Source organism: Dendrobates tinctorius, unplaced genomic scaffold, assembly GCF_039654945.1.
Source record: "Dendrobates tinctorius isolate UK_male_01 unplaced genomic scaffold, ASM3965494v1 ptg000017l, whole genome shotgun sequence".
NCBI lineage: Eukaryota > Metazoa > Chordata > Amphibia > Anura > Dendrobatidae > Dendrobates > Dendrobates tinctorius.
This window is the reverse complement of record NW_027361685.1, coordinates 14,839,401-14,865,497: the sequence shown is the minus strand read 5'-3', so window position 1 is coordinate 14,865,497 and position 26,097 is coordinate 14,839,401. Positions and strand designations below refer to the sequence as shown.

General features: G+C 45.4%; 1 protein-coding gene across 1 annotated transcript; it reads right to left on the bottom strand.

The window, feature by feature from the left end:
• Window positions 1-430: 430 nt before the first annotated feature.
• Window positions 431-24,995, bottom strand: LOC141082360 (uncharacterized). The gene is made up of 4 exons (XM_073566301.1): window positions 24,905-24,995; window positions 11,989-12,086; window positions 11,699-11,789; window positions 431-2,135 (listed from the first exon to the last, which is right to left on the bottom strand). The coding sequence occupies exons 1-4, from the start codon at window positions 24,993-24,995 to the stop codon at window positions 610-612; spliced, it is 1,806 nt and encodes a 601-aa protein (XP_073422402.1). The 3' UTR covers window positions 431-609.
• Window positions 24,996-26,097: the final 1,102 nt, after the last annotated feature.

Genomic DNA, 26,097 nt, shown 5'->3' with positions numbered 1-26,097 from the left:
AGTGGGTATGGAAAGTATTCAGACCCCTTTAAATGTTTAAATTGTTTCATTGCAGCCATTTGGTAAATTCAAATTCATACTATCTATTCCTGACACTGGAGTGGATTATAAACTTCCGAAGTATATAGTTTGAGGTCTGGGATCTGCCAATATGTGGCTAGTGTTCTGACTGTTTCGAATAACATGATACATGATTTAAGTTTTTTTCGTTTAGTCTCGCTTGAATATAGGTCAATATTAAATAGTCTCTTGATGAGTCGTCTTTGGCGAGGACGATGAAACCCGTAGAAATGAGAGGCTTGGAGAGTGAGTGTGTAAACGTCACCTCACCCTATATACTGAGATGTGGAATATATGTTTTTTATATCAGTCACTTTCCGACGAATCTTCAGGGGGTGAATTATGGGTATAGTTTTAAATTTGGAATTAATAAGGTTGAGTTTTATTCTTTTGTCAGCAAACATTAGGAATGACAAGAGACAAACCATTTAAGAAGATTCAATTTTGGTTAAAACTATTCCAACATTATGAACATGAAAAAGTCGTCTTCCCATTGTGACGTCTCTAATGTTTTTTAACAGTTGATTTCCAAGTAAAATATTTCCCACATTAAGAAAATGAAAATGGCCTCTCCTCTGCGGAACTGCTCTGATGGCGATCAAGAAGCACTTTCTGGTTAAAATATTTCCCACATTCTGAAGAGGAAGAAGGCTTCTCCCCTGTGTGACTTCTCTGGTGCTTATCACAATCTGATTTATTGCTTAAACATTTTCCACATTCTGAACATGAAAAAAGTTTCTCCCTTGTGTGAGTTCTCTGGTGGGAAACAAAATTTGATTTCTGCGCAAAACATTTCCCACATTCTAAACATGAAAAAGGCTTCTCTCCTGTGTGGATTCTCTGGTGCTGAACACAATATGATTTATTATTAAAACATTTCCCACATTCTGAACAGGAAAAAGGCTTCTCCCCTGTGTGAGTTCTCTGGTGGGTAACAAAATTTGATTTCTGTGCAAAACATTTCCCACATTCTAAACATGAAAAAGGCTTCTCTCCTGTGTGGATTCTCTGGTGCTTAACAAAATCTGATTTCTTGTTAAAACATTTCCCACATTCTGAACAGGAAAAAGGCTTCTCCCCTGTGTGAGTTCGCTGGTGGATAACAAAACTTGATTTCTGCGCAAAAAATTTCCCACATTCTAAACAAGAAAAAGCCTTCTCTCCTGTGTGAGTTCTCTGGTGCTGAACACAATATGATTTATTATTAAAACATTTCCCACATTCTGAACAGGAAAAAGGCTTCTCCCCGGTGTGAGTTCTCTGGTGGGTAACAAGCTGTAATTTCTGTGCAAAACATTTCCCACATTCTGAACAGGAAAAAGGCTTCTCCCCTGTGTGAGTTCTCTGGTGGGTAACAAACTGTGATTTCTGTGCAAAATATTTCCCACATTCTAAACAGGAAAAGAGTTTCTCCCCTGTGTGAGTTCTTTGGTGGGTAACAAAATATGATTTATGTGCAAAACATCTCCCACATTCTGAACATGAAAAAGGTTTCTCCCCAGTGTGAGTTCTCTGGTGCATAACACAATCTGATTTATTCCTAAAACATTTCCCACATTCTGAACAGGAAAAAGGCTTCTCCCCTGTGTGAGCTCTCTGGTGTCTAACAAAATTTGATTTACGTTCAAAACATTTCCCACATTCTGAACAGGAAAAAGGCTTCTCCCCTGTGTGAGTTCTCTGGTGTCTAACAAAATATGATTTCTGTGCAAAATTTTTGCCACATTCTGAACATGAAAAAGGCTTCTCCCCTGTGTGAATTCTCAGGTGAGTAACAAAACGTGATTTCCATGTAAAATATTTCCCACATTTTGAACATGAAAATGACTTCTTTGCTTTAGGAGCAGTTTGTTTTTTAATGTCTCTTTTGTGACTTTGATTTTCTTTAGTAGTCGGTATTGAATCAGAAGATGTGACCTGTTTCATAGGATCAGATAACAGATCTTTGCTGTGAATGGATGATGATATATCTGGAGTAACAGCAATCAATTCAGTTGTATCTTGTAGGATCTCAAGATCATCAGATTTAAAAGTTGAAGATGTCAGCTGTCCCTCTGATCTCCTGGTACAGTCATCTGCTAAGATAAAAAACAATTATTATTTATTAATAAAATATCCTTGAGTTTTATAATTTTGAACATTTATACTTAGCTTGCCATTTTTATGGACAGTTTATGTAAAAGCTTTAATTATTTACCAAGACAATGACAGTTCACAGTCTAATAGAAAACCTTGTTGGATGAACCAGTAGTGTGTGGTGTTCAACTGTTTGTTTATTCCACCTCCCAAATATCAAATAAAAAAAAAAAAATCAATGTTATGTAGGTGAAAATAATACCAATTCTCATCTCACAAAAACAAGTCCCCACTCAGGTCCATCATCTGTCAATGGAAAAACAGAGGTTCCCACACTATTAGTGGCTCAAAGGCTGTTGAAAAGCAACAAGGTTTCTATAAACCAATCCAGCAAAATCCGCTCTCACTTCGGAGTCTTGCAGTGTGCGCAAACAACATTTAGGATCCCTGTATAGCAATACTATAGTGAGAAGAACCCACTTAATTTGCGGTGTCTCCTGGAGCACAATCTGGGCACTATGTGCTGGGTAAGAAAATGACAAATGTGTAATTTTCACTCTCCAACATCCACTGCGTGTTAATTTCTGATAAGTGGCTGTGGAGTCAAAATATTCACTCCTCCTAAGGATTATAACCCTCAGTGAATTAATTTATAAAATGGAATCACTTTATGGGGATTTCTACTATTCTGGTTTTCTGTCATTTAGTTACATTAGGGTTTCTGCATATGGTGTGTCCAATCTCATCTGGGATCTGTTCCTGCTGTCCAGCTGGAGTAATCTGCTCCATACTTCAGCCAATTGGAAAGCACCACACCCTACTAAAGCGCAAAGCACATGGCCGGAATCTGCCAGATACAGCGCTGTTCTCCTCTGGTTCAGTCCTCTGTGCTCAGCTTGCGTATTTGTTTCCTGCTGTGACCGTGGCCCATTTACTGACTACTCTTGTGTCTTCTGATTCTGTATTCTGTCCTTCTGGTTCTGACCCAGCTATCTGACTATTCTTCTTGCCATCTAACACCACAGAATAGCAGGTGACACCATGGTCCAAGCCTAGGGGTCCCTGTGTAAGTCCAGATCCATGTAATGGTGTTAAAGGGCGATGAGCAAGGCAATCCTTGGGATATGGAAAGCAGAGAAGATAGAGCCAAGCATGTTCATGGTGGACTTCTTTTGAGCTGCCAGGTGACCATGAACAGTGCTCCCAATACATTGTGTCTGCAAACTATTCCAGCAAGATCTGCATTCAAATAGCTAAATGGCGCTCCTTCCCTTCTGAACACTGCCATGTGCCCAGACAGTAGTGTACAACCGTATGTAGGGTATAGTGCGAAGCTGGAAAATAATTTGTAAGATCCATTTGTTTCCTATTATCCTTTGTGAATAATTCCAAACTTACCACCACATAAAGCGACACACGTCAGATATTAATAATGGGGCCTGATTAGGAACTACTGAGATGATCAAACTCCAGTCTCCATCAGTAATAAATGAGTAACTAGTGGTGAAACCTCTCTGGTGTAATTAGAGTATGGGTCTCGGAGATTTCACAATCTATACTATCCTAAGCTCCAATAATATTTTCTGTCAGATGAGTTTCAAGAAGAAATATTAGGCATTTATAGAGAACTGTGTATAAGGCCAATTTCAAATGTCCTGATATTTCCGGTACCGGAGATGTCCATGTGTGTAATACTTGTGGAACATGTGTGACAACCGTGTGCCACCCGTGTACAGCATCAGTACCACATGGATGGCCGGCAGGGAAGAAGCGGTACAGTAAGTGCTGTTCCCCGGTGGCGGGTGCTGAAGACGCTCTCATCATTCTCCTCTGCTCTGCCGGCGGGTAGAATGATGAGAGTTATATTAAAGTGAGAATGATGACAGCAGGTGGGGGCTTTTGGGACTATTACGCCCATCAACCTACACCTGCTGCTAAGTACAGTGACATCAGGAGTGGATGACTGGAGTATTCCTCACCCACCGCCTGCGCTATAACTAAATAAATGAATGAAAATACCGGCGTGGGTTCCCCTGTATTTTCTATAACCTGTCTGGCAAAACTCACAACTGGGGGCTGCAATCCTCAGCTGTCAACTTCAGCAAGGCTGGTTATCAAGAATAGAGGGGTCCTCACACTGTTTTTTTTAATTATTTAAATAAATTATTTAAAAAACGGTGTGGCGTTGCCCTCCATTTTTGACAACCAGCCTTGCTAAAGCTGACAACTGGAGGGCTGGTATTCTCAGGCTTGTAAGGGGCCATGGATATTGACCCCCCCAGCCTAAAAATAACAGCCCGCAGCTGCCCAGAAAAGGCATCTATTAGATGCGCCAATTCTGGCGCTTTGCCCGACTCTTCCCACTTAGGTGTTGGTGAGTATAACTGTGTTTGTTATTTTTGAAAAAGGAAAACTGTTTTGTTTTATTTCTAATAAAAGACTTTATTCTGGCTGTGTCTTTATTTACCATGTAACTTTGGGGTTCGTAATGGATAGACACCTTTCCATAACCAAGCCGTGGGCTTGATGTCACCTGACAACAAAAGGGTGACATCAACTCCACAAATATACAAATATGAACCCCACTTGCCACCGCTACAGGACAAGTGGGAAGACCCAGGAGAAGCGTCGGAATTGGCGCATCTAATAGACGTGTCTTTTCTGGGCAGCTGCAGGCAGGTTACTGTTGAATCTATATTTGTAGTTTTCAGTTAATGAGATTCTCGTGCATCAGGGTGGGGTTGTGGGAGTGGCTGTGGGTTGGGCTGTGGGCGGGGCTTTATGTGGTGCTCTGTGTACATATTCATCTGTATTGGCTTATGACACTAATTCCTTCAGTGACCTGCCCCCTATTTTACATAAAAAATTACATCCAGAAAAATGGCAGCACCTGCGCAGTACCATCTATAAGTAAGAGATAGATGCTACTGGACAGGTGCCGCCAGTGTCATTTGTAAATTTTTATTTTCTAAGCCTCACAATAGCCACAATATTATAGGCATTGTCAAGAATAATATCAACATTATTATATGCATTATGTAATAATGGGGGCAGGTCAGTGAGGGGTCAGTAACCTGTCATAAGCCAATACAGATGCATATGTAATCAGCACACCTCATAAAGCCCCGCCCACAGCCCCACCCACAGCCCCACCCCAGAACACGAGAATTTCATTAACTGAAAACTACTAATACAGATTAAACAACAACCACAAGACGGATTTCATCACCAGGTATCATTGTAATCGGTATAACGGCGCTGACCTGACAGTGTCTGGAGGTTACTGAGCACAATCCTGCTGACAGGTTCCCTTTAAATTTAGATCTTAGACATTTGGAAGAGGCAATGGAGAGATTTTTTTCACGACTATCAGGTAGTTACAGACTCACATTAGGCAGGAAGGCCAATCCCACCACAATCAAACTATCATACAGAATGAACAGGTTAAAAAAAGACGTAGAATAAAAAATTATGTTATATCCCCAACAGCAACGTATGTACGAGGGGAGAACACTAAACCGGAGCTGCCCTCATTTATGGTGGACCATTGGAGCCACTATGAGTCCTGACCGGAAGAGTAGAGAAAGTATTAGCGCCCCCATTTCAGGAGAGATTGTGCAGTAATCTGAATTCCTTAGGATGGAAAACATAATGGAATTCATGACGTTTAGTAAATCTATGAAACCAGGGCTGGAGCCAACACATCTCCTGCAGGCGGGAATAAATGTATATTACAGCCCTCAGCCACGCACAGCTTAGAGATCCATCATAGCACAGGTGGAATGTTTGTCCTGTAGTTTATCACAATCCTCCTTGAAGTTAGTTGCTTTTAAAAGAAATTGAAATTTCAGGCTAAAGGGAAACTCTGTTATTGTACAGAAAATTCACACTTGCCATATTTTTTGGACCATAAGACGCACCTAGGTTTTAGAGGAGAAAATTAGGAAAAACAAATTGAAGCAAAAAATGTGGTCAATTCTGTACTTAATATCCCCTATCCTGGTATATATGGTCCCCTCATAACCATTCTGATACACATGGCCCCCTCATCCCTACCCTGGTATGCAAGGCCACCTCATCCCTATCCTGGCATGCATGGATCCCTCATCGCTATCCTGGTATGACTGGCCCCATCCCCTTCCTGGTATGCATGTATCCCTCATCCCTATCCTGGTATGCATGGTCCTATCCCCATCCTGGTATGCAGGGCCCCCCATCTAATCCTAGTATGCATGCCACCTCATCTCTATCCTGGTATGCATGGCCCCATCATCCCTATCCTGGTATGCAGGGCCCCCATCTCATCCTGGTATGCAGGGCCCCCATCTTGTCCTAGTATACATGGTCCCATCCCTATCCTGGTATGCAGGGTCCCCTATCTCGTCCTGGTATGCATGGTCCCATCAGCCCTATCCTGGTATGCATGGCCCCATCCTTATCCTGGTATGCATGGTCCCATCAGCCCTATCCTGGTATGCATGGCCCTGTAGGAGGAAGGACCAGAACAATAAAGGCAACAGTGTCTGTGGGCCGTAACCATTGGGACTGCCACTAGGGTGGCAGGGGGATAGAGAACCTGACCGGGACAGACCTGTGACCTCTGCTGCAAAGGGCGGGTCTGATATAAAAAGGGGGGTGCACCGGAACCTGGGGTTTCTGGCGGAAAGACAGGAGGTGCAGCAGAGGAAAGTTTGCTCCCTCCCAGTGGGTAACACTACTGACGACAGACTGCGCTAGAGTGCGCACCCCCCAACATCCAGCAACAGCACCAGTGACCGCTTCCCGCTGCCGGACGCCGACCCTACGTGACCGCAGGCAGGAAGCGCTGACCGTACTGTGCAACGCTTGACAGCAGACAGTGTAGAGCTCACGGCTCCCGTCGGAGACTTTGACTTTACATCCGCGGCTGCGGCCTTGATACCAGAACCCTCCGCCTCATCCGCCGAAACAACAGCCACCGGTACCTGGACACACAGCAGCCCACCAAAAGGTCCCGGACTCTTCTTCACCGCTAAGAGAGAGTGCCTCCGGTTCATCCAGGACCGCTTCCTCAATGTGACGCGCCGTCTGCGGCGCCATCGTGGAATCTTTCAACCACCTCCCTTCGGACGACAGAGTCTGATAAGTTGAACCCTACCGTTTTTTCCTCTCCTGTCGTTAGCAATTCTTTTTTCGTTGTTACCATTGTTGACAGGTGAAGTCAAGCTGTCACTGCATAATACTGAACTTCCACATATTTGTCCGCACAATACTTCTGTGCATCTTGTATATATTAACTCCCTGCGTGGAGAAAGCGTTGTTATCTTTTTCTCTGGTTATAAAAAGACACCCGTTAACACTTGCTCTGCCCCCTGCTCGTCACAGCATCCAACACACCTGCTGGTAACCTACAGCCCCATCTCGTCCTGGTATGCAGGGTCCCATACCTATAAGTGGCCCCCACCCCCATTCCTATCCTGGTATGCATGGCCCTATCAGAAAACATTAAAAAAACAAACCATTACACTTTTCTACCCGGTGCTCCCTTGCAGCCTCTTGCTACGGTGCCAGCAACTGCTTTATGCTTGTAAGCAGTGCTGGGAACAGTGCGTATTCATGAATATTCATTTCTCTTAAGTAGCGGCACATGTGACCACCGGTAGCAGCAGGAAGCTAGTTGCTGACACTGCGCGCTACTGAAGAGCAATGAATACTCACTGCCCTTTGAGTGCACAGTCCTGGCATCTGTGCTCTGCTTGTGAGCAGCGCATGATGTCTCTGCCAAGTGCTGCTTACAAGCATATAGCAGTTGCTATCATCGAAGCAGGACGCTGTGAGGAAGCGCGGGGTAGGTAAGTGTAATGGTTTGCATTTTTAATGTTTTCTAATGGGGCCATGTGTTATGATTAGGTAACTGAGCAGGATAGCTGGGGAATAGGCTAGGCAACCAGATAACCAGAAAGGTTGGTAACTAAGCAGATTGCAGACCCCTAAACTGACAACACAACTAGAATTAGCCATGGGATGTACCTACGATGCCTCGGCACAGTCAAAGAATTAACTAAGCCTAAAGCAAGAAAGGGGAAAGCTAAACTGCCCCAGAGTATTACCCCAAAGGAATAGATAGCCCCTGAACATATATTGCAGATGAGACAAGATGAGGCACAAAACACAGGTAGAAAATAGAGTAAGCAAATGATGGGGCCCAAACTGTCTAGATAGAACAGGACAGGAAAGATACTGTCTGCAATCATGCAAAAACCCTAAGAAAAATCCAACACGTATGATATGCAAAAATACTGAGGCCACACGACTTGTCCCCCACTAGATCAGAATTCTGGTGTGAACTGGAAGCAAAACAAAAGATACTGACATAGCAGGGGATTAGCAATACTGAACACACTGATATGAGCTGTGGCATATGGAACAGGGTCCTGTTATGAATGGGTCACCGAGGAGGAAAATTAAACAAGCTAAGTCACAGAAAGCCAGAGAGGTTGGTAACAATGCAGATTGCAGACCCCTGATCCTAACCACACAACTAGCAGCAGCCGTGGAGTGTTCCTACGATGAATCTAGATGCCTCGTCACAGCCGGAGGACTAAATAAGCCTAAAGCAAGAAAAGGGGAAAACTAACTGACCCAGAGCAGACCCCAAAGGAATAGACAGCCCCCATGTCATGGTCACGTGTCTCTGGGCACACAGCGGTTACCGCAAGGTGAACCCATAACACACGTGACCCTGGATACACCGCCTCCAGTGGGGCGCATTTAAATAATAAAACGTGCAGGTGGATACGCCGCCTCCACCTGGCGAATTTAGGTATTACACGTTATACAATAATCAAATAATAAAGGGGGAACCTGGGTAACTTTAACAATGGTGGGCCCTGCGATAGGGAATGGGGGACGTGGAGACCTCCTAAGCTCCCCTGAGCCAGTGTCCCTGCACTCCTTACGTTCCCTATACAGGCTCCGCACCTGTCGCCGTACGCGAACCTTAACCCCTTGCTCGCCCTCAACCTAAACCCTCACTAGGGAATAGGTCGGTGCGGAGACTAATCCCACCACTGCACTAATAACACACATGAGGAAAGAGACAATACAGGGGAAACACCACTTAGCTTTGCTCTGTTGCGTACGCTCCTAGCAACAAAGCCCACCACCTGTGTGCATCTTCTCCTCCACCTGGATCCATCACCATAACAGGATCCTTCACCTTAGTGCAGCCTTGGAGCAGAGTCCACCACCAGTTGCTGCTGCTTAGTAACAGAGTCCCAAAGATGAGTTCAGCTTCTGACACGAAGTCAAGCATGCTTGAGTCCAGCTCAGCAGCCAAGTCCCACATGGTGAGTGCCACTCTCCATAGTCGCCACTCCACCAGTCCATGCAGACACTTCCCGCTGACACCATCACTGCGACTCCACCACGCCATGCCAGCCCTTCGTCCAGACACCATAGCTGACACGCTTCCCCCCTGGCTAAGCTGCACAGGACTCCTCCTCAGCTCCATCCTTCCACCAGGCTCTCACCAACTCAGAATCCATGAATGAATATCACCAGCAGTGATTGCACACCCTGAGACTCATTTATAGAGCCCCACACCTGAACCATAATTATGTGCACATTAAACCCAAAGTGCAATACCACTAACCACCACCGGGGACAGTCAAGTCACTTGGCACTTGCCAAAGTAAAAAAAGTTCACCCTGTGCAATTTAAAACTGTCAGATCAAATTCAGATCATGACACCCCACACATGTATTGACAGTGAAACAAGATGAAAACACAAACACAGGCAGGAAAATAGGCTGAGCAAACGATGGGGCCCAAACTAACTAGAAAGGACAGGAAAGGAAAGACACTGTCTGCAATCTGCCCAAAAAACCCTACAAAAATAATGTCCAACACTTCTGATAACAAAATTAACCATGAAGTCACTAGACTTCTCCCACTATATCAGCACTCTGAAATATTCTGAGACAGAGCAAAAAAGAGGCCAATCTAATAAGGGACAAAAAGCAAATTGGCAAACACAGATAAATAAGAGTGGAAATTCAGCACAGCCCCAGCTGGGGCTGGCTGACCACACAAGAAACTGAATAGACCAACAAAATCAAGTGTGAACATTAGCAGAAACACTTAGCTTGAGATGACTGGAACAGAGCTGAAAACCAAGACCTGAAAAGCCAGAAGGAATCACCAGCACCAGAATAGGGCGTCGGCTGTCTTAAATCCAGTCTGAGATTCCAGAGATCCAATCGTTATCCTCATCATCAGGTGGCAGATCTCTACTAATTAAATCAACCTCACTATCTCCTGTTACCACCAGAGGGAGCCCGGAAGGAGAACTCACAACTGGTAGACCAGAAAATGAGTTCACAACAGGGTCCAGCACAGGTCCCCGCAGGGAACAAGGCTGAACTAACACCCGCAAAGCAGAAATCAGAGAAAGGCAAAAACTGGATCAAATGCAAAAAGATTCCAGCAAACAAATGACTTATCTGAACGATGCAGGACCAAGCAGGGGGCAGGCAGACTTCCAAATGCACAGGAAGAAGCCAAATCACCAGCAACAATTGAGGGAAGGTTGCTCACTTAAATCTTCCCAGTCTGTAACACCTGACCTCCAATCATCATCTTCAGGTGATTGACTTTTGTCAACCCGACCAGCTCCATTACCTGCAGCAACCACCAGAGGGAGCCCAAACTCAGAAGCCAGGTCACAAGTGTTCACAACAGCCATGCATACCAGGATGAGGATGGGGGTGTGGGCCAATTATAAGGATGGGGCCATGCATACGACCGGGTTTGGGGGGGGGTAATCAGATCAAGACACTATTAGTAAAGAGAAATGAATATTCATTGTCCTCCAAGCCCATGGACGTGGAATGCAGTGAATATTAATTTCTCTTTAGCAGCGGGAACACGAGTTAGCCGCAGCCACCGGCTCCAGCCTCCTGTGACCATCTGCCGTTCAACCACCTTCCCACCACATCCAGAGCCGGTACATCAGACTATAAGACGCACCCCCCCATTTTCCTCAAGCGTCTTATAGTCCTAAAACTACGGTAGTTTTAACACAAATTGAAAAGTGGGGATAAAGTGAAATTAGTTATTGTACAAAAATTCACACTTGGCCTCACTGCACATCATAAAAGCAAAGTTTGACCAGAAAGACTGGACCTGATCATGAGACATTCAGCAGCACAGAAGGGAGAGAAAATTCATCCAATAAGATCTCAGGGATCTAGGAAGCCAACAGCATCATTACCCTCTGCTTTCTCTTTCAGGCCCAGCATAATATTTTTCTTCAAGTGATTTTCTAACCTTTCAGCGCATTCTGCATAGGCTGTCATTTGACTTCCAGGGGGTAGGTGGAATCTCCAGGTTGTAAGTTCTATAGAAAAGGGCTTTCAATGCCCAAAGTCATTTGAACAGTTTTGGGTGGAGGAAAATGTTGTGGTCTAGAGGCAAAATGGTGATCATGGTAATACGGCCGGACTACACCACCGATAAAGCAGCCACAGCCGGTGACTGAGAGGAATCTGTGACTTCTCTGCATTCAGTGGTTACTACTCACCTGGGTAGTCATATGTGGGAATCTCCTCTTTACACCATTCATCACCCCTCACATATGTCTCTGTAGTGATAATATGAGTCAGATCTTCATCCTGAAACAAATATTGTAAAAGGTCACAGACAGATGGAGAAGTTCCATCTATGATCAGCTCTAATCCTGCCATCTCCACCGTTCTCATTACACAAGTATAAAACATATAATACTGGGGGACAAAACAAGACTGAGCACAAGACCTTCACAGCCGTCTACACATCATAGGGGAGATCTCCTGACACCTTCTCTCCATCTACCTGATGATCCTGAGGAGCACTGGGATCTTCTTGGTTACAGTCCTGTGGAAGAAGAGGACGGGGACATCTCTCTGGTGTTGTCCTCTTACTGGATAGATCTGGAGGAAACACATACAGGGACTGAATTCATTCTCTACATACAGATAATTATAGGCCGTGTGTATTTAGTCCTGTCTATTACCTGGAGATGTGAGGGGCTGGGGAACCTCCATTATGACGTTCTTGTACAGATCTCTGTGTCCTTCTAAATACTCCCACTCCTCCATGGAGAAATAGACAGCGACATCCTGACACCTTATAGGAACCTGACACATACAATGATACCGTCATCCCCCGATCCCTTCATAGTGTTACTGTATAATGTCCCAGCATTCCCAGCAGTGTCACCTCTCCAGTCAGCAGCTCAATCATCTTGTAGGTGAGTTCTAGGATCTTCTGGTCATTGATGTCCTCATGGATCAGGGGGTGAGGTGGAGGCCCCGTGATTGGGCTCAGGGGTCTTCCCCATCCCTCAGACACAGGGTCCTGACAGCGATCACTAGAGGTCTTCTTCACCACTGTGTAATCCTGGTTATGGAGAGACACATTAATAAATCTCACTACAGACATTTCCAGAGTCCTCACCTCTCCAGTTCTGTCCATCTGTTATTCCCATAGATAAGAATGATGTAATGTGACGTCATCAGAATCTCTCACCTCTCCAGTGAGACGGAAGAGGATCTCTAGGGTGAGGTGTAACATCCTCTCCGCCATCTTGTCTCTGTCCATATCCATCCTTGATGGGGAAATCAGGAAAATTCTCTTCTGTAGAAGATCTTCAGAGAGGATCCGATATTGTAGAGACCTGAATGAGAAGAAGATGATCCGATGTAACATCATAAGAATCCTGTGTAATAATACAATTACTGGAGATAATAAGGGAAACATATGAGGAGATTTATTATCTTACAGGGTTTAGTTTTCTCCCCTGACATCTACTAATAAAACCTATATATTTAGGCCACAGACAACAAGCAGTTTCCTCCTCGGAGTCGGCAGCTGAACACGTTCCTCATAGACTCATCTTCCATAACGCTAATTCTCGTCTCATTACCGACACTGGAATCGGCATTAGCAATACTGCAGGAGATATTCATTACACGCGACATGAGAAATAACTCCTTCATGATGAGGACGACATCTTCATCTCCTACTGCGGCTCTAGAGACAGGTTTGGCCAGAGTCGGTCACTGCCTCCATCCCCACCGGCCGTCTATATGAAGGTTTCCCGTCTTCCCCGCACTGGAATCTTCTCTCACGTTAGATCTCAGCTCTGAGTCACACACAGAAGTTTGAGGCTTTTAGAAAAGATTTTTTGTTTCCACAATCACAATGGACAGAAATGATCTGATCCCAAAGTCTCCATGTACAGTGATTTATGGGGTTTATTTCTGGCCTTAGACTTTCCTATATTACAAGATGGATGTGAAGACTTTTCTGCCCAATGATGATATAAGTATTCTAGGAGTGACGCCTTTATAACCAGATAATAGTATGTTTGCAGCTTGCAGAGCACAGCGGCTCCTTCTTCAGGCAGCTGTAACAATCCAGTCTCTCTCTCAGCACTGACAGCTTCTATGGCTGCTCTGGGGAGAAAACTGCCTTTTGTGGTAAAATGTAATTATTTTTTCCTCATCGCCCAATGGTATAAAATACTGGGAGAAAGATGAGTAATTGAGAGGTGGCGGGTGTAACATGGCGCCTCTTATTGGGGGCTCTGATAATGTGACCCCCTAACACCATAAGAGCAGACTCTGCCCGGCCAGACGGCGCTCCTTCCCTCCTGAGGAGTGTCCGGCCCCTTATGGGGTATCGGCGCTCAGGGGAAATTGTGGAACAAGTGGTTTCTGTTTTCTCCTCTTCTCCCGTGTGATAATTACAGACTTGGGGACAGAGCGACATTTTAGTGGGAACATTTCATTCCTCCGCTCAATGTTACACAATTCTGTGACCCCTGAGGGTTAATAATCCTCCCTGCCCCCTAGATGAGTCCCCAGAGGTGGAGGGGGTAACATGGGGCCACTTGTGGGGTCTCTGCTGTTCTGGTGTCAGAGCTCTTCACACGTCACACGGCGTCCGCCGTCTATCCCAGCCACAATGGCGCCCCTTCCCTCCCGAGCCTGTGGGGTATCGGCACTCAGGAGACACGGCGCACTGTGCGGCCTCAGCGCTCCTGTCACCTGTAGGACAATGATACATTGGGGGGAAAGTCACATTTCTGTGAGGAAAACAGGAAAATTGTCATTTCTTCCTTCCACATTGCTGAAATTCCTGTCACACTGTCCGAATTCAGAGATTGTCCTGTCAGAAAGGAGAAGACAGGGAGCGAAAGGGTTAATAGGACTCACAGGAGGAACCGGCCCAGAAAGCAGAAGGTCCAGGAGCGTCCGCCACATATATGACTGCTCTGTGCACAGGACCTGTGATGAGGTCACAGGAGGGGAGGAGTCAGGGGTCACATGATCAGGGGCCTCAGTGTGTGCAGGACTCTGCTGTGCTGGTTGTCATGGTGCTGGATGAGGGGAAGTTTATGTGTGGGGTCAGGAGGGGTTTACAGGGTGGATGTAGCAGAGCCGTGTGTGTACGAGGTGTACGGAGCGGAGCCGCGTGTGTACGAGGTGTACGGAGCGGAGCCGCGTGTGTACGAGGTGTACGGAGCGGAGCCGCGTGTGTACGAGGTGTACGGAGCGGAGCCGCGTGTGTACGAGGTGTACGGAGCGGAGCCGCGTGTGTACGAGGTGTACGGAGCGGAGCCGCGTGTGTACGAGGTGTACGGAGCGGAGCCGCGTGTGTACGAGGTGTACGGAGCGGAGCCGCGTGTGTACGAGGTGTACGGAGCGGAGCCGCGTGTGTACGAGGTGTACGGAGCGGAGCCGCGTGTGTACGAGGTGTACGGAGCGGAGCCGCGTGTGTACGAAGCGGAGCCGCGTGTGTACGGAGCGGAGCCGCGTGTGTACGAGGTGTACGGAGCGGAGCCGCGTGTGTACGAGGTGTACGGAGCGGAGCCGCGTGTGTACGAGGTGTACGGAGCGGAGCCGCGTGTGTACGAAGCGGAGCCGCGTGTGTACGGAGCGGAGCCGCGTGTGTACGAGGTGTACGGAGCGGAGCCGCGTGTGTACGAGGTGTACGGAGCGGAGCCGCGTGTGTACGAGGTGTACGGAGCGGAGCCGCGTGTGTACGAGGTGTACGGAGCGGAGCCGCGTGTGTACGAGGTGTACGGAGCGGAGCCGCGTGTGTACGAGGTGTACGGAGCGGAGCCGCGTGTGTACGAGGTGTACGGAGCGGAGCCGCGTGTGTAGGTAAGCCTGGCTGATGGTGCAGTGGGTCCACATCCACCAATGTTACACCAAGTAACTGTACACACCTCACAACTTTTGAAGCACAGATAGAGGCACAGAGCATGCGGCGCGCATAGCAGCAAATTTTGGCCTCACCCTAATCCGCGGCCATTTACCACTGCTTTCTCCCCCAGCAGGAGGAGTTGTCAGAGGGGCGCTGGTAGTGAGGGAAATTCAGCAGACGCCTGAGACTGCAGGGCGTAGACCCAAATCCGGGACACACTAGCGTTTATGAGCGCAGCGACGGCCTGCGCACGGCCGCCGCTAAGCCCCGCCCCTGCCGTGCCCCGCCGGTAGCTCCGCCCACCGGCGCTGCACGCGCCCTGCGTCCCCCATCTTTATCACAGGGGGCGCAGGCCGTGCGCAGTATGCGTTTGGCGGCGCGTGCGTCCTTTTGACGGTGCGCCAACCTGCGCCAAATGCAACCTGCTGCAGTTTGCTTGCGTCGGCGCACCGTCAAAAAGGCGCATGCGCCGCCAAACGCATACTGTGCACGGCCTGCACCCCCTGTGATAAAGATAGGGGACGCAGGGCGCATGCAGCGTCATGCGCCGGTGGGCGGAGCTACCGGCGGGCGTGTCAGGGGCAGGGCTTAGCGGCGGCCGTGCGCAAGCCGTCGCTGCGCTCATAAACGCTAGTGTGAAACTAGCCTAAGGCCGTGTTCACACATTGTAGAAATACGGTGTTTGTTTTCTGCAGGATCCGCACCATCTACAATAACGATCTTCTCCCCTTATTTGATGCGTTCTTGGTGCAGAGGTGAAGCCGCGTTTTTATTGCGCTTTTTAGAGGACAGAAAAGCTTTGATTCTGCACTTAATAAAGTTTCTGCAGTTTTTTACCTGCGATTTTATTAGAGAGAAAAAAGCCCCAAATCGGCACAGATCAGCCGTGTGCCTTGGGCGCACAGCGGGCGCCTTTTATGGGAAAGTAGCTTTTATTAAGGATTTATTTACATAAATGGGGTAAAGAAAAAGGGGAGAGACAGATTATAAATACCCAGTAATACAGACAAGAACCAAACAACAGCAAAAAAGAGAAATGTAAAGTCATGAAAGAGAGAGGCAGAATAAAGGGGAGAAAGGGTTAAGGAGGAGAATGGGGAAGGAAAAATAGGGTTTGTTAACCCCTTAGAGACCTTGCCCTTTTTCGTTTTTGCGTTTCTGTTTTTCGCTCCCCTTCTTCCCACAGCCATAACTTTTTATGTTTCCGTCAGTATGGCCATGTTAGGGCTTGTTTTTTGCGGGACAAGTTGTGCTTTGGAACGACATCATTGGTTTTACCATATCGTGTACTCAAAAATGGGAAAAAATTCCAAGTGCGGTGAAATTGCAAAAAAAAGTGTAACGCCACAACTTTTTTTGGATTTTCTTTTTACCATATTCACCAAATGCTAAGACTGCCCTGCCATTATGATTCTCCAGGTCATTACAAGGTCATAGACACTAAACAGGTCTCAGTTCTTTTGTATTTAAGTGGTGAAAAAAAAATCCAAAATTTGTTGGGAAAAAACATTGCTCCATTTTCATGATCTCGGGTTGGGTGAGGGCTTATTATTGCCGAGCTGATGTTTTTATTGATCCCATGTTGGTGCAGATACGATCTTTTCATCATCCGTTATTGCATTTTAATTCAATGTCGCGGTGACCAAAAAACCTTAATTCTGGCATTTTGACTTTTTTTCTCACTACGCCGTCTACTGATCGGGTTATTCCTTTTTTTATTGATAGATCGGGCGATTCTGAACTCGGCAATACCAAATTTAAGTATGTTTGATTTTTCTATTGTTCTATTTTGAATAGGGTGAAAGGGGGGGGGGGGGGATTTGAACTTTTATATTTTTTTAATATTTTTAAAAAAATTTTTTTAACTTTTGGCCTGCTTCATTAGTTTCCATGGGAGACTAGAAGCGGCCATAACTCAGTCAGCTCTGCTACGTACAGGCGATGATCAGATCTCCTGTATGTAGCAGAATACCTCACTTGAGCTGACGTGTGCTGCGAAAGATGCAAATTAAAATTACACACAAGGGGGCACCACTGAGATATAAAAGGGGATCCAACCAGACCTATACAAGATTGATGCCAATTTACAAAGAAGAGAGAAGATATAGGCCACACACTGGGGATCACCCAACATAGGATTTAGCAAAAATTGTAACAATCTTTATTTAGACACACAAACCAAGACACCCAATCATTAAAAACATTAAAATTGGTCACACATGTGACATGAAAATCTAGGCTCAAAATAGAGCCAGACCCTCATGGCTCCACATTCAGTAACTCAATAGAGAACCAAGTGTGTATATAGACAGCAGACCACAATATAAAGGCTATGTACAAAGACTAGTTCATAAGAACGAATGAAGCACATACCATAAATACAAGTGGTCACAAAGGAGTTAAACAGCATGTATTGTGCGTACAGATAAAGATGATTTAAACCTTGTAGCAGAGAATATAGATATATGAAATAACTCAATAGAGAACCAAGTGTGTATATAGACAGCAGACCACAATATAAAGGCTATGCATAGAGACTAGTTCATAAGAATGAATGAAGCACACACCATAAATACAAGTGGTCACAAAGGAGTTAAACAGCAGTAAGACAGCATGTATTGTGCATACAGATAAAGATGATTTAAACCATGTAGCAGAGAATATAATACACCTGTAAAAAACGTGCTAACAAGCCCAAAAACACTATCCGGCTTGAGTAGCCCCCTAATACAATGATATTAGCAAAATCCTAAAGAGGTATGCATACTTCCCTAAGAATAACTCAAATTGTCACGATTCATCAGGCATGCTGAAATTAGATAGCACAGGCTAACAATAGCCGCCTGCAAACAATACTGAGCTCAGCTTTAAATTAATCATATAAAAATTACGAGTCAGAGGTGGCGCGGAGCCTGAGCGTCCTGAGCCCCGCCGCGTGTCGCCACCAGTTGTGGCTTCATCAGGGGTACTGACTGTTAGTTATGTCTTTTATACATCAATTAGATTAGTAATCGAGCGCAGCTGCGCTAACACCTACCAAAGAGGCTGTAGGACACATAGGCGGCCAATGATTGCATTGTATAACCCCTGTCAGGGCTGAATTCCATCCAGAGCGCAGGTGCCAGCGTACGTACCCCGAAAGTGACTGGCACGGTATAAGATCTAAGACTGTCTGACTGATTGCGCTTACGCAGGATAACCGCTATTCACAGCTCATTCCAGAGACTTCGAGAGATCTCTCTGCTGCGTCTGCATTTACGACACAACTACACATCTAATGACCACAAAGAAAAAAAAAAAGGTGTCAATATACCGGTGTTGAAATAGTGGAACGATAAGGCCGGGGTCACATTGGCGAGGAATACGGGCGAGTGAGAGGCGCTAAAAGCACGCATTAGACACGGACCAATAATTCTCTATGGGGTCACTCGCACCAGCCGTATATTTCTCATCCGTATTCTACGCTCCGTGCCAATCGCAGCATGCTGGGACTGTCAGCGTACTACGGCCGTAATACGCCAATGCAAGTCTATGGGTGCGCAAAAAATACAGATTACACACGGACCACACATGTGACCTGCGAGAAATACGCACCCAGTGTCTTGAAGAAAAGCCGGCAATTCAGTGCGCTATACAGTAAACTCACACTGACAGGTTTAATAAAGAAACGAAAGAATAGATATAGATACATAGAATACATTATATATATATATATATACACACATGTCATTGTGACACATATACATACCGTATTTTCCGCTTTGTAAGATGCACTTTTTTCCCCAAAATTTTGGGGGAAAACAGGGGTGCGTCTTACAAAGCGGACATGCCTTACCTAGGCTGTGATCGGGGGCGTCCGGCGGTTGCTGGCCGCTGCTGCAGGTGTGTCCGGTGCCGCGTTGTGTGCCCGTTGATGCCCAGGGCTCTGCCAACATTGTGCGACAGGCCAGAGCCCCGGCATTTCCTCAGTTCCCTGTGTGCCGGTAAAAAGATGGCCGCCGGCGCGTGTGCAGATGGGATCTCGGGACCCAGTTCTCGAGAGATGAGATTTGAAATCTCATCTCTCGAGAGCTGGGTCCCGAGATCCCATCTGCGCACGCGCCAGTGGCCATTTTCCCTGGGTTCCCTGTGTGCGCGCGGTGGTGCCTGCAAAAAAATGGCCGCTGCGCGCGCGCAGATGGGATCTTGGGACCCAGCTCTCGAGAGATGAGATTTCAGATCTCATCTCTCGAGAACTGGGTCCCGAGATCCCATCTGCGCACGCGCCGGCGGCCATTTTTTTTTTTACCGGCACTTCAGCGCACGTATATAGGGAACCGAGGAAATGCTGGGGCTCTGGTCTGTCGAACAATGTCGGCAGAGCCCCGGGCATCGATGGGCACACAACGCTGCACCGGCCTCCAACCGCCGGACAAGTGGAGAAACCTGACACCAGCACAAGACTCTGCAGCAGCAACGGCACACATCGGAGCCCCCCTCATCTCTGTATGCGGCCTGCAGCATCACTCCACGCCTGCCTCCTCCAGCAGCGAGCCTGGGACCCCGCTACACCGCAGCCACCAACCCCGGTAAGCAATAAGATGCAAGGATTATAAGAGGCACCACCATTTTATTAAAAAATATTTTTTTCTTATTTTTCTCCTCAAAAATTGTGGTGCGTCTTATAATCCGGAGCGTCTTATAAAGCGAAAAATATGGTATATGCATTCTATGTGTCTATATTTATTCTTTGGTTTCTGTTAGAAACCCTGTCATAGGGCTCCATTATATGTCCATTTTGCAAGCCTGCGAGAAAATCTCGCCATACGGATGCCATACGGATTACATATGGATGCTGACATGCGCAAAATACGCAACCACACCTTGATTACGGATGACATACAGAGCACTGTTTAGGGGCCATTCATCCGTATTACGCATGTAAAATACTGACCGTATTTTGCGTCGGTAGTGTGACCCCGGCCTAACACACAAAACCCAGATGTCATAAAAAGGTTAAACATTGCATAGCCAATGTCAATAAAATTGTACCGATGTTTTGGTCCAATGTGAACAGGCACCCATGAACCCAGATTTTATATATCTAATCCACAAGATTTCAAATTATACCGATATTTTGGTCCAATGTGAACAGGCACTGGTATACACAGATTTTATATATAGTCAAAAAATAAAAACCTAAGGACCCTATTACACCAATATTTAGGTCCGATGTAAACAGGCGCTAGTATACACAGGTTTTATATACCGTCAAAAGGTCAAAACCTATATTCCCTATTAAACCAGTATTCTGGACCAATGTGAACAGGCGCAGGTATACACAGGTGTTATATCTAATCAACGGTCAAAACCTATGGACCCTATTATATCGGTATTATGGACCAATGTGAACAGGCACTAATATGCACAGGTTTTGTATATAGTTGAAAGGTCAAAACCTATAGACCCTATTATACCAATATGAACAAGCACTAGTATACATAGATTTTATATATAGTCAAAAGATTAGTCCCTGTTTCATCGGTACTTTGGTCCAATGTGAACAGACACTGGTATACACAGATTTTATTAATAGTCAGAAAGTCAAAACCTGGGAAAGATGCGGGCTCACCACTTGAGCCGACATCAAAGGGAGAGAAGCTACCTGCACCGTACTAGTCGTGAAGGGGTTAAGTAAAATGGGGAAAAGGGAAAAATTAAAGGGATAGAAAGAAAATGAAAAAGATTGGTCTGCACCGGATAGGCCGGGAAAGGGGTTACGGGACACATGTAATACCTTATATATAAAACATTTAAGAGGCAGGAGGGGAAGAGAAGGAATGGGAAAGGCGAGGAAAGAAAAGGGGAGAAAGGAAGAACAGCTGTAACTAGGCGGAGAGACGAGAATCTAGAGGAATCCTGACTGTTACACCATGGAAGATACTGATTGTTGGAGTCTGATAGCGCCACAGTTCTCATGAACTCTGCGCTCTCTGTGGTCTGAAGACCCTGCGGACCTCTGGGGTTTTGATGCGTTTTCCCATTATAGGCTTCTTCTGAAAAAAACGTATTAAGAAAAAAAATGTATGAAGAGAAAACCGCCGTCACATTTATAAGCGCAGAATCAAAGCTTTTCTGTACTAATAAACAAGTGTTAAATGCGGCTTCATATCTGCCAAATAACATCAAATATGGGGGAAAATGCAAAAAAGAAGAAGCGCAGCAAACGCGCTATAATCAGGGAAGATTGTCACTACGTCATCTGGGTCAGACATTTACAGAAGAAAGAACGCAGCATTTACGCTACGTGTGAACACGTCCTCCGCATCACAGCTTTATCACATTATTTTATGGGTTTTATAGAGAAAAATATCAATTACGCCATTTTGTTTCTCCCGTAATTTACCGATTCCTGTAAATAATCTGATCGCTGTGTTCTGCGGGTCATTACAGTTATATTGGCACAACTATGTCCGGGTTATTCACTGATTTGTGATGCTTCTTATTTTTAAAAAAACGCATTAAAAATGACATTTTTTTCATTATCAAGTGTTTTTCATTATTATTAGTAATTTTATAGGATGAAAAAAATCTCTTATTCTCCTCTAGAATACAGAAATATCCATTGTACACAGCAATGTATTTCTATCTGAATACTCTGCCTGTAGTCAGAGCCTGGAATATGAATCAAGTGCACACAATCCTGCAGCCACTTCACCGGAGCTTGTGGCTCAGCAGCTTACAGTGCCTGTCAGTAATGTTGAGGCTGTGGGTTCAGGATCTGGGACTCTAACATTAAAAAATACATTTTTGTAATTGCTTATTATTTTAAATACTTTTATAAGAACAAAAATATATATTTTTCTTCCCCTCAGTATACAGGCACCATAAAAAGCATTCTTATACACAATGTATTGCTATGGATATGTATACTCTGCTTCTGAGTTCATTGCCGGCAATATAGCGGTCAATATGACCAAATTCTCCCATCTCCAGCGTTGTGAGCTGTGACTCACTGGTATAGCAGCAGCCTGTGGAGACTGAGATGGAAGCTGATACTCCTGGGGAGACCAATCACTGAAGGGAGAGGAAGTGAATATATAATCTAATTTATGCACTTAGCAGAGAGAAGCGGCCAATCCCTCCGAGCAGGAGGAGCTACAGGAGCAATGAAAATGTCAGAGAGAGGAATATAGAGGTTGGGAGAACAGCTGAGGTGTGACATGACAGTCCAGCTGAATCTGGGATGGTTGGGAGCTATGCAATTGAGATGCTGTTGTGTCATTACCCTATAAAGGCGGTCCATGCTCAGAAATTCTACTAAGATGAGTAGTCAAAATTCCTCCAGAAACTCACTGCCAGTTATTGCAAGCGCTTGATTGCAGTTGTTGCTGCTAAGAGTGGCCCAACCAGTTATAAGGTTTAGGGGCAATCACTTTTTCACACAGGGCCCTGGAGGTTTGGATTTCTTTTTCCCTATATAATAAAGATCTTCGTTAAAAAACTGCATTTTGTGTTATCTTTGGCTAATATTTACATTTGTTTGGTGATCTGATACATGTGTGACAAACATGACAAAGAATAGGAAATGTGTATGCATATGTCTATGTATACATATATACAGTGTGTGTGTATATATATGGTGATGGTGAGGAGGCAGGGAGGAGTTTGTGTGGAAAATGGAGAAGGCGTGCTAAGTGCTGGCTCACAGGCCACTGCAACGCATAGCGGAGCTTGTAGTATTAGAGCGCAGTACGGGGACAAGAAGTGATTGATAAACATCAGAGCTGCATCTGGCAGACACCAAGTGAGGCTATCTGCCTTATAAAGGTATATATTCCTATAATAAGAGTATGGATCCATTACTGGCACATAATAGTAAGATTAATGAATACAAAATGAAATTAGGGTAGTGAATAACTGTTTTAATATTTGGTACAGAAACCTTTGTTTGTAATTACAGAGGTCAGACGTTTCCTGTAGTTCTTGACCAAGTTTGCACACACTGCAGCAGGGATTTTGGCCCATACTTCCATACAGATCTTCTCCTAATCCTTCAGGTTTCAGGGCTGTCGCTGGGCAACATTGATTTTAAGCTCCCTCCAAAGATTTTCTGTTGGGTTCAGGATTTGAGACTGGCTAGGCCACTCCAGGACCTTGAAATGCTTCTTAGTTCCTCTTGTGTGTTTTGGGTGATTGCCATGCTGGAAGACCCAGTCACGACCCATTTTCAATGTTCCAACTGAGGGAAGGAGGTGTTTGGCTAAAATCTCTCGATCCTTGACCCATCCATCCTCCCTTAAATACGGTGAAGTCATCTTGTCTGTTTTGCAGAAAGACACCCCTAAAGTATGATGTTCCCCCCCCACCGTGCTTCATGGTTGGAACGGTGTTCTTGGATTTGCACTCATCCTTCTTCTTCCTCCAAACATGGCGGGTGGTGATGATAGCAAAAATTTCTATTTTGGTCTTATCTGACCAAGTGACATTCTCCCTTGTCTCCTCTGGATCATCCAGATGGCCATTGGCAAACTTCTAATGGGCCTTGACATATGCTGGTGTGAGTAGCAGGACCTTGCGTGCCCGGAAAGATTTTAATCCATGATGGCATAGTGTGCTTGTAGCTCTATTACCGGCACCGCTGCATGGTGGGACGCCAGCTTACTCACTGCCTCAGACCCTCGGCACAATCCTCAGCGTTCTCCTGCTTCCTGGCTGTGTGAGCGCCGCAGCTCCAAGCGATGCACCTAGTACACACATGCGCGCACTCCCCCATTCTTAAAGGGGCAGAACAAGTATATACTAAATACTCTTAGCTTTTTGCTCAGAGATGTTTAGTATAATTACTACACCTGGAAGATGGCTTCCAGCTAATTGCTGGGAGTCATCCTATATAAAAGACTCCCTCTCCCTTAGGGATTCACCATGCAACATGTAGAATCATTAGTCAGTAAGGTGTACTACTAGTGAGTTATGAGGTCCCCTGGTCCTGGTTTGGCTAGTGTCCTAAACCTGTATTCCTTGCCTCAGTGTGGCCAGTCCTGAATCCGTCATCCCCTGGTCCCAGAGCAGCCAGTGTCTGAAACTCATTCCGGTGTAGCAAGTCCTGTATCCATAGTCCCCTGGATCCAGAAAGGCCATGGCCTGAATCTCATTCCCGGAGCGGCCAGTGCTTGAAGCTTGTCCATGAGTGGCCAGTGCCTGAACATTGTCATCTGGTCTGTGTTCGGCCAAACCCTGTTCCAGTATCATAGACCAGAGTGTCTTAACCTTGCCCTAATCAGTGTCAGTAACCGTTCTGTAGAGGTACCAGAACTTACTAGTCTGAAAAGAGACCTATCCCTATTCAGTGTCAGCGAACCTGACCCCTGGGGTCTGCAGCTGCAATATTGGGTTCTGCCCCGGAGGGGTACCTGGCTGCTACCTGCAGGTCAGTCTGTATCCACCAGTGAACACTAGGTAGCTATGCACACTTCCTGAGCAGGCCCGGTCCTGTGATCCCAGCTCTCGTCAGGTCATTGACCCAGTCTTACCATGTAGTTCTGGGCTTTCTGACCTTTCTCAGAATCTTCCTTACTCCACGACATGAGATCTTGCATGTAACCCCAGACCGAAGAAGACTGACAGTCAACTTGTGTTTCTTCCATTTTCCAATAATTTTGTCAACAATTGTTGCCTTTTCACCAAGCTGCTTGCCTATTGTGCTGCAGCCCACCCCAGCCTTGTGTAGGTCTACAATATTGTCCCTGGTGTCCTTAGACAGCTCTTTGGTCTTGGCCATGGTGGACAGATTGGCGTGTGACTGATTATCTGGAAAGGTGTCTTTTATGCAGATAACAAGTTCAAACTGGTTGCAATTAATACAGGTGAGAGCAGAGTAGAAGGGCTTTTTAAAGAAAAACTAACAGGTCTGTGAGAGTCTGAATTCTTGGTGGTTGGTCGGTGATCATACACTTATTTCATGCAATAAAATGCAATTTCATTATTTTAAAATCATACAATGTGATTTTCTGTTTTTATTTTATTTTTGGATTTTCTCTCACCGTTGAATTGTACCTGTGATAAATATTACAGACTTCTCCATTCTTTGTAGGAGGGAAAACTTGTAAAATCGGCAGCGTATCAAATACTTATTTTCCGCACTGTGTCAGGATCTTGGCTGTACATGTCCTTATTCATTTCTTACATTCGCATCAAGACATTTTTCAACCAAACTGTGAAGTCGTGAGCGATGAGCACGGTGAGAGATTCCACCAAGATATTGCACCTATGGAAAAAAGAGATCAGGGACAATGGAATCCATCAATGCTTGTAGATAACGTTGGACCATTGTAAGAGATGACCCGGTGCAGGAGTACAAGAGACAAGCAAAAAGAGCTGTCACTGAATGAGGGCCACAGTTCATAATGCAATTTCTGTGACTGTAATCTGTAATAGTGTTTAGATATGTCTTAGATATTGGAATTGCTGCTAAGCTTCCTCTAAGTATCAGACAATTGGCCTAACAAAATATCACGCATCTTTATATTTGCAGAAATAATGTTTCCGAGTCCTGAAACTTTTATGTATCAATAACATGTAGCGGTAAAAGGAAAACTTGTAGATATCGTAGAAACAAAGGACAAGTAAAATTGTCATTGTCAGATCTGAATTCAGAAGGGGAGAATCAGGAGGACACGGCTCGTTTCATAACTCAACCGGACAGCTTCTTTATAACCAATGAATTATTAAATGTTAAACAGCTACAAG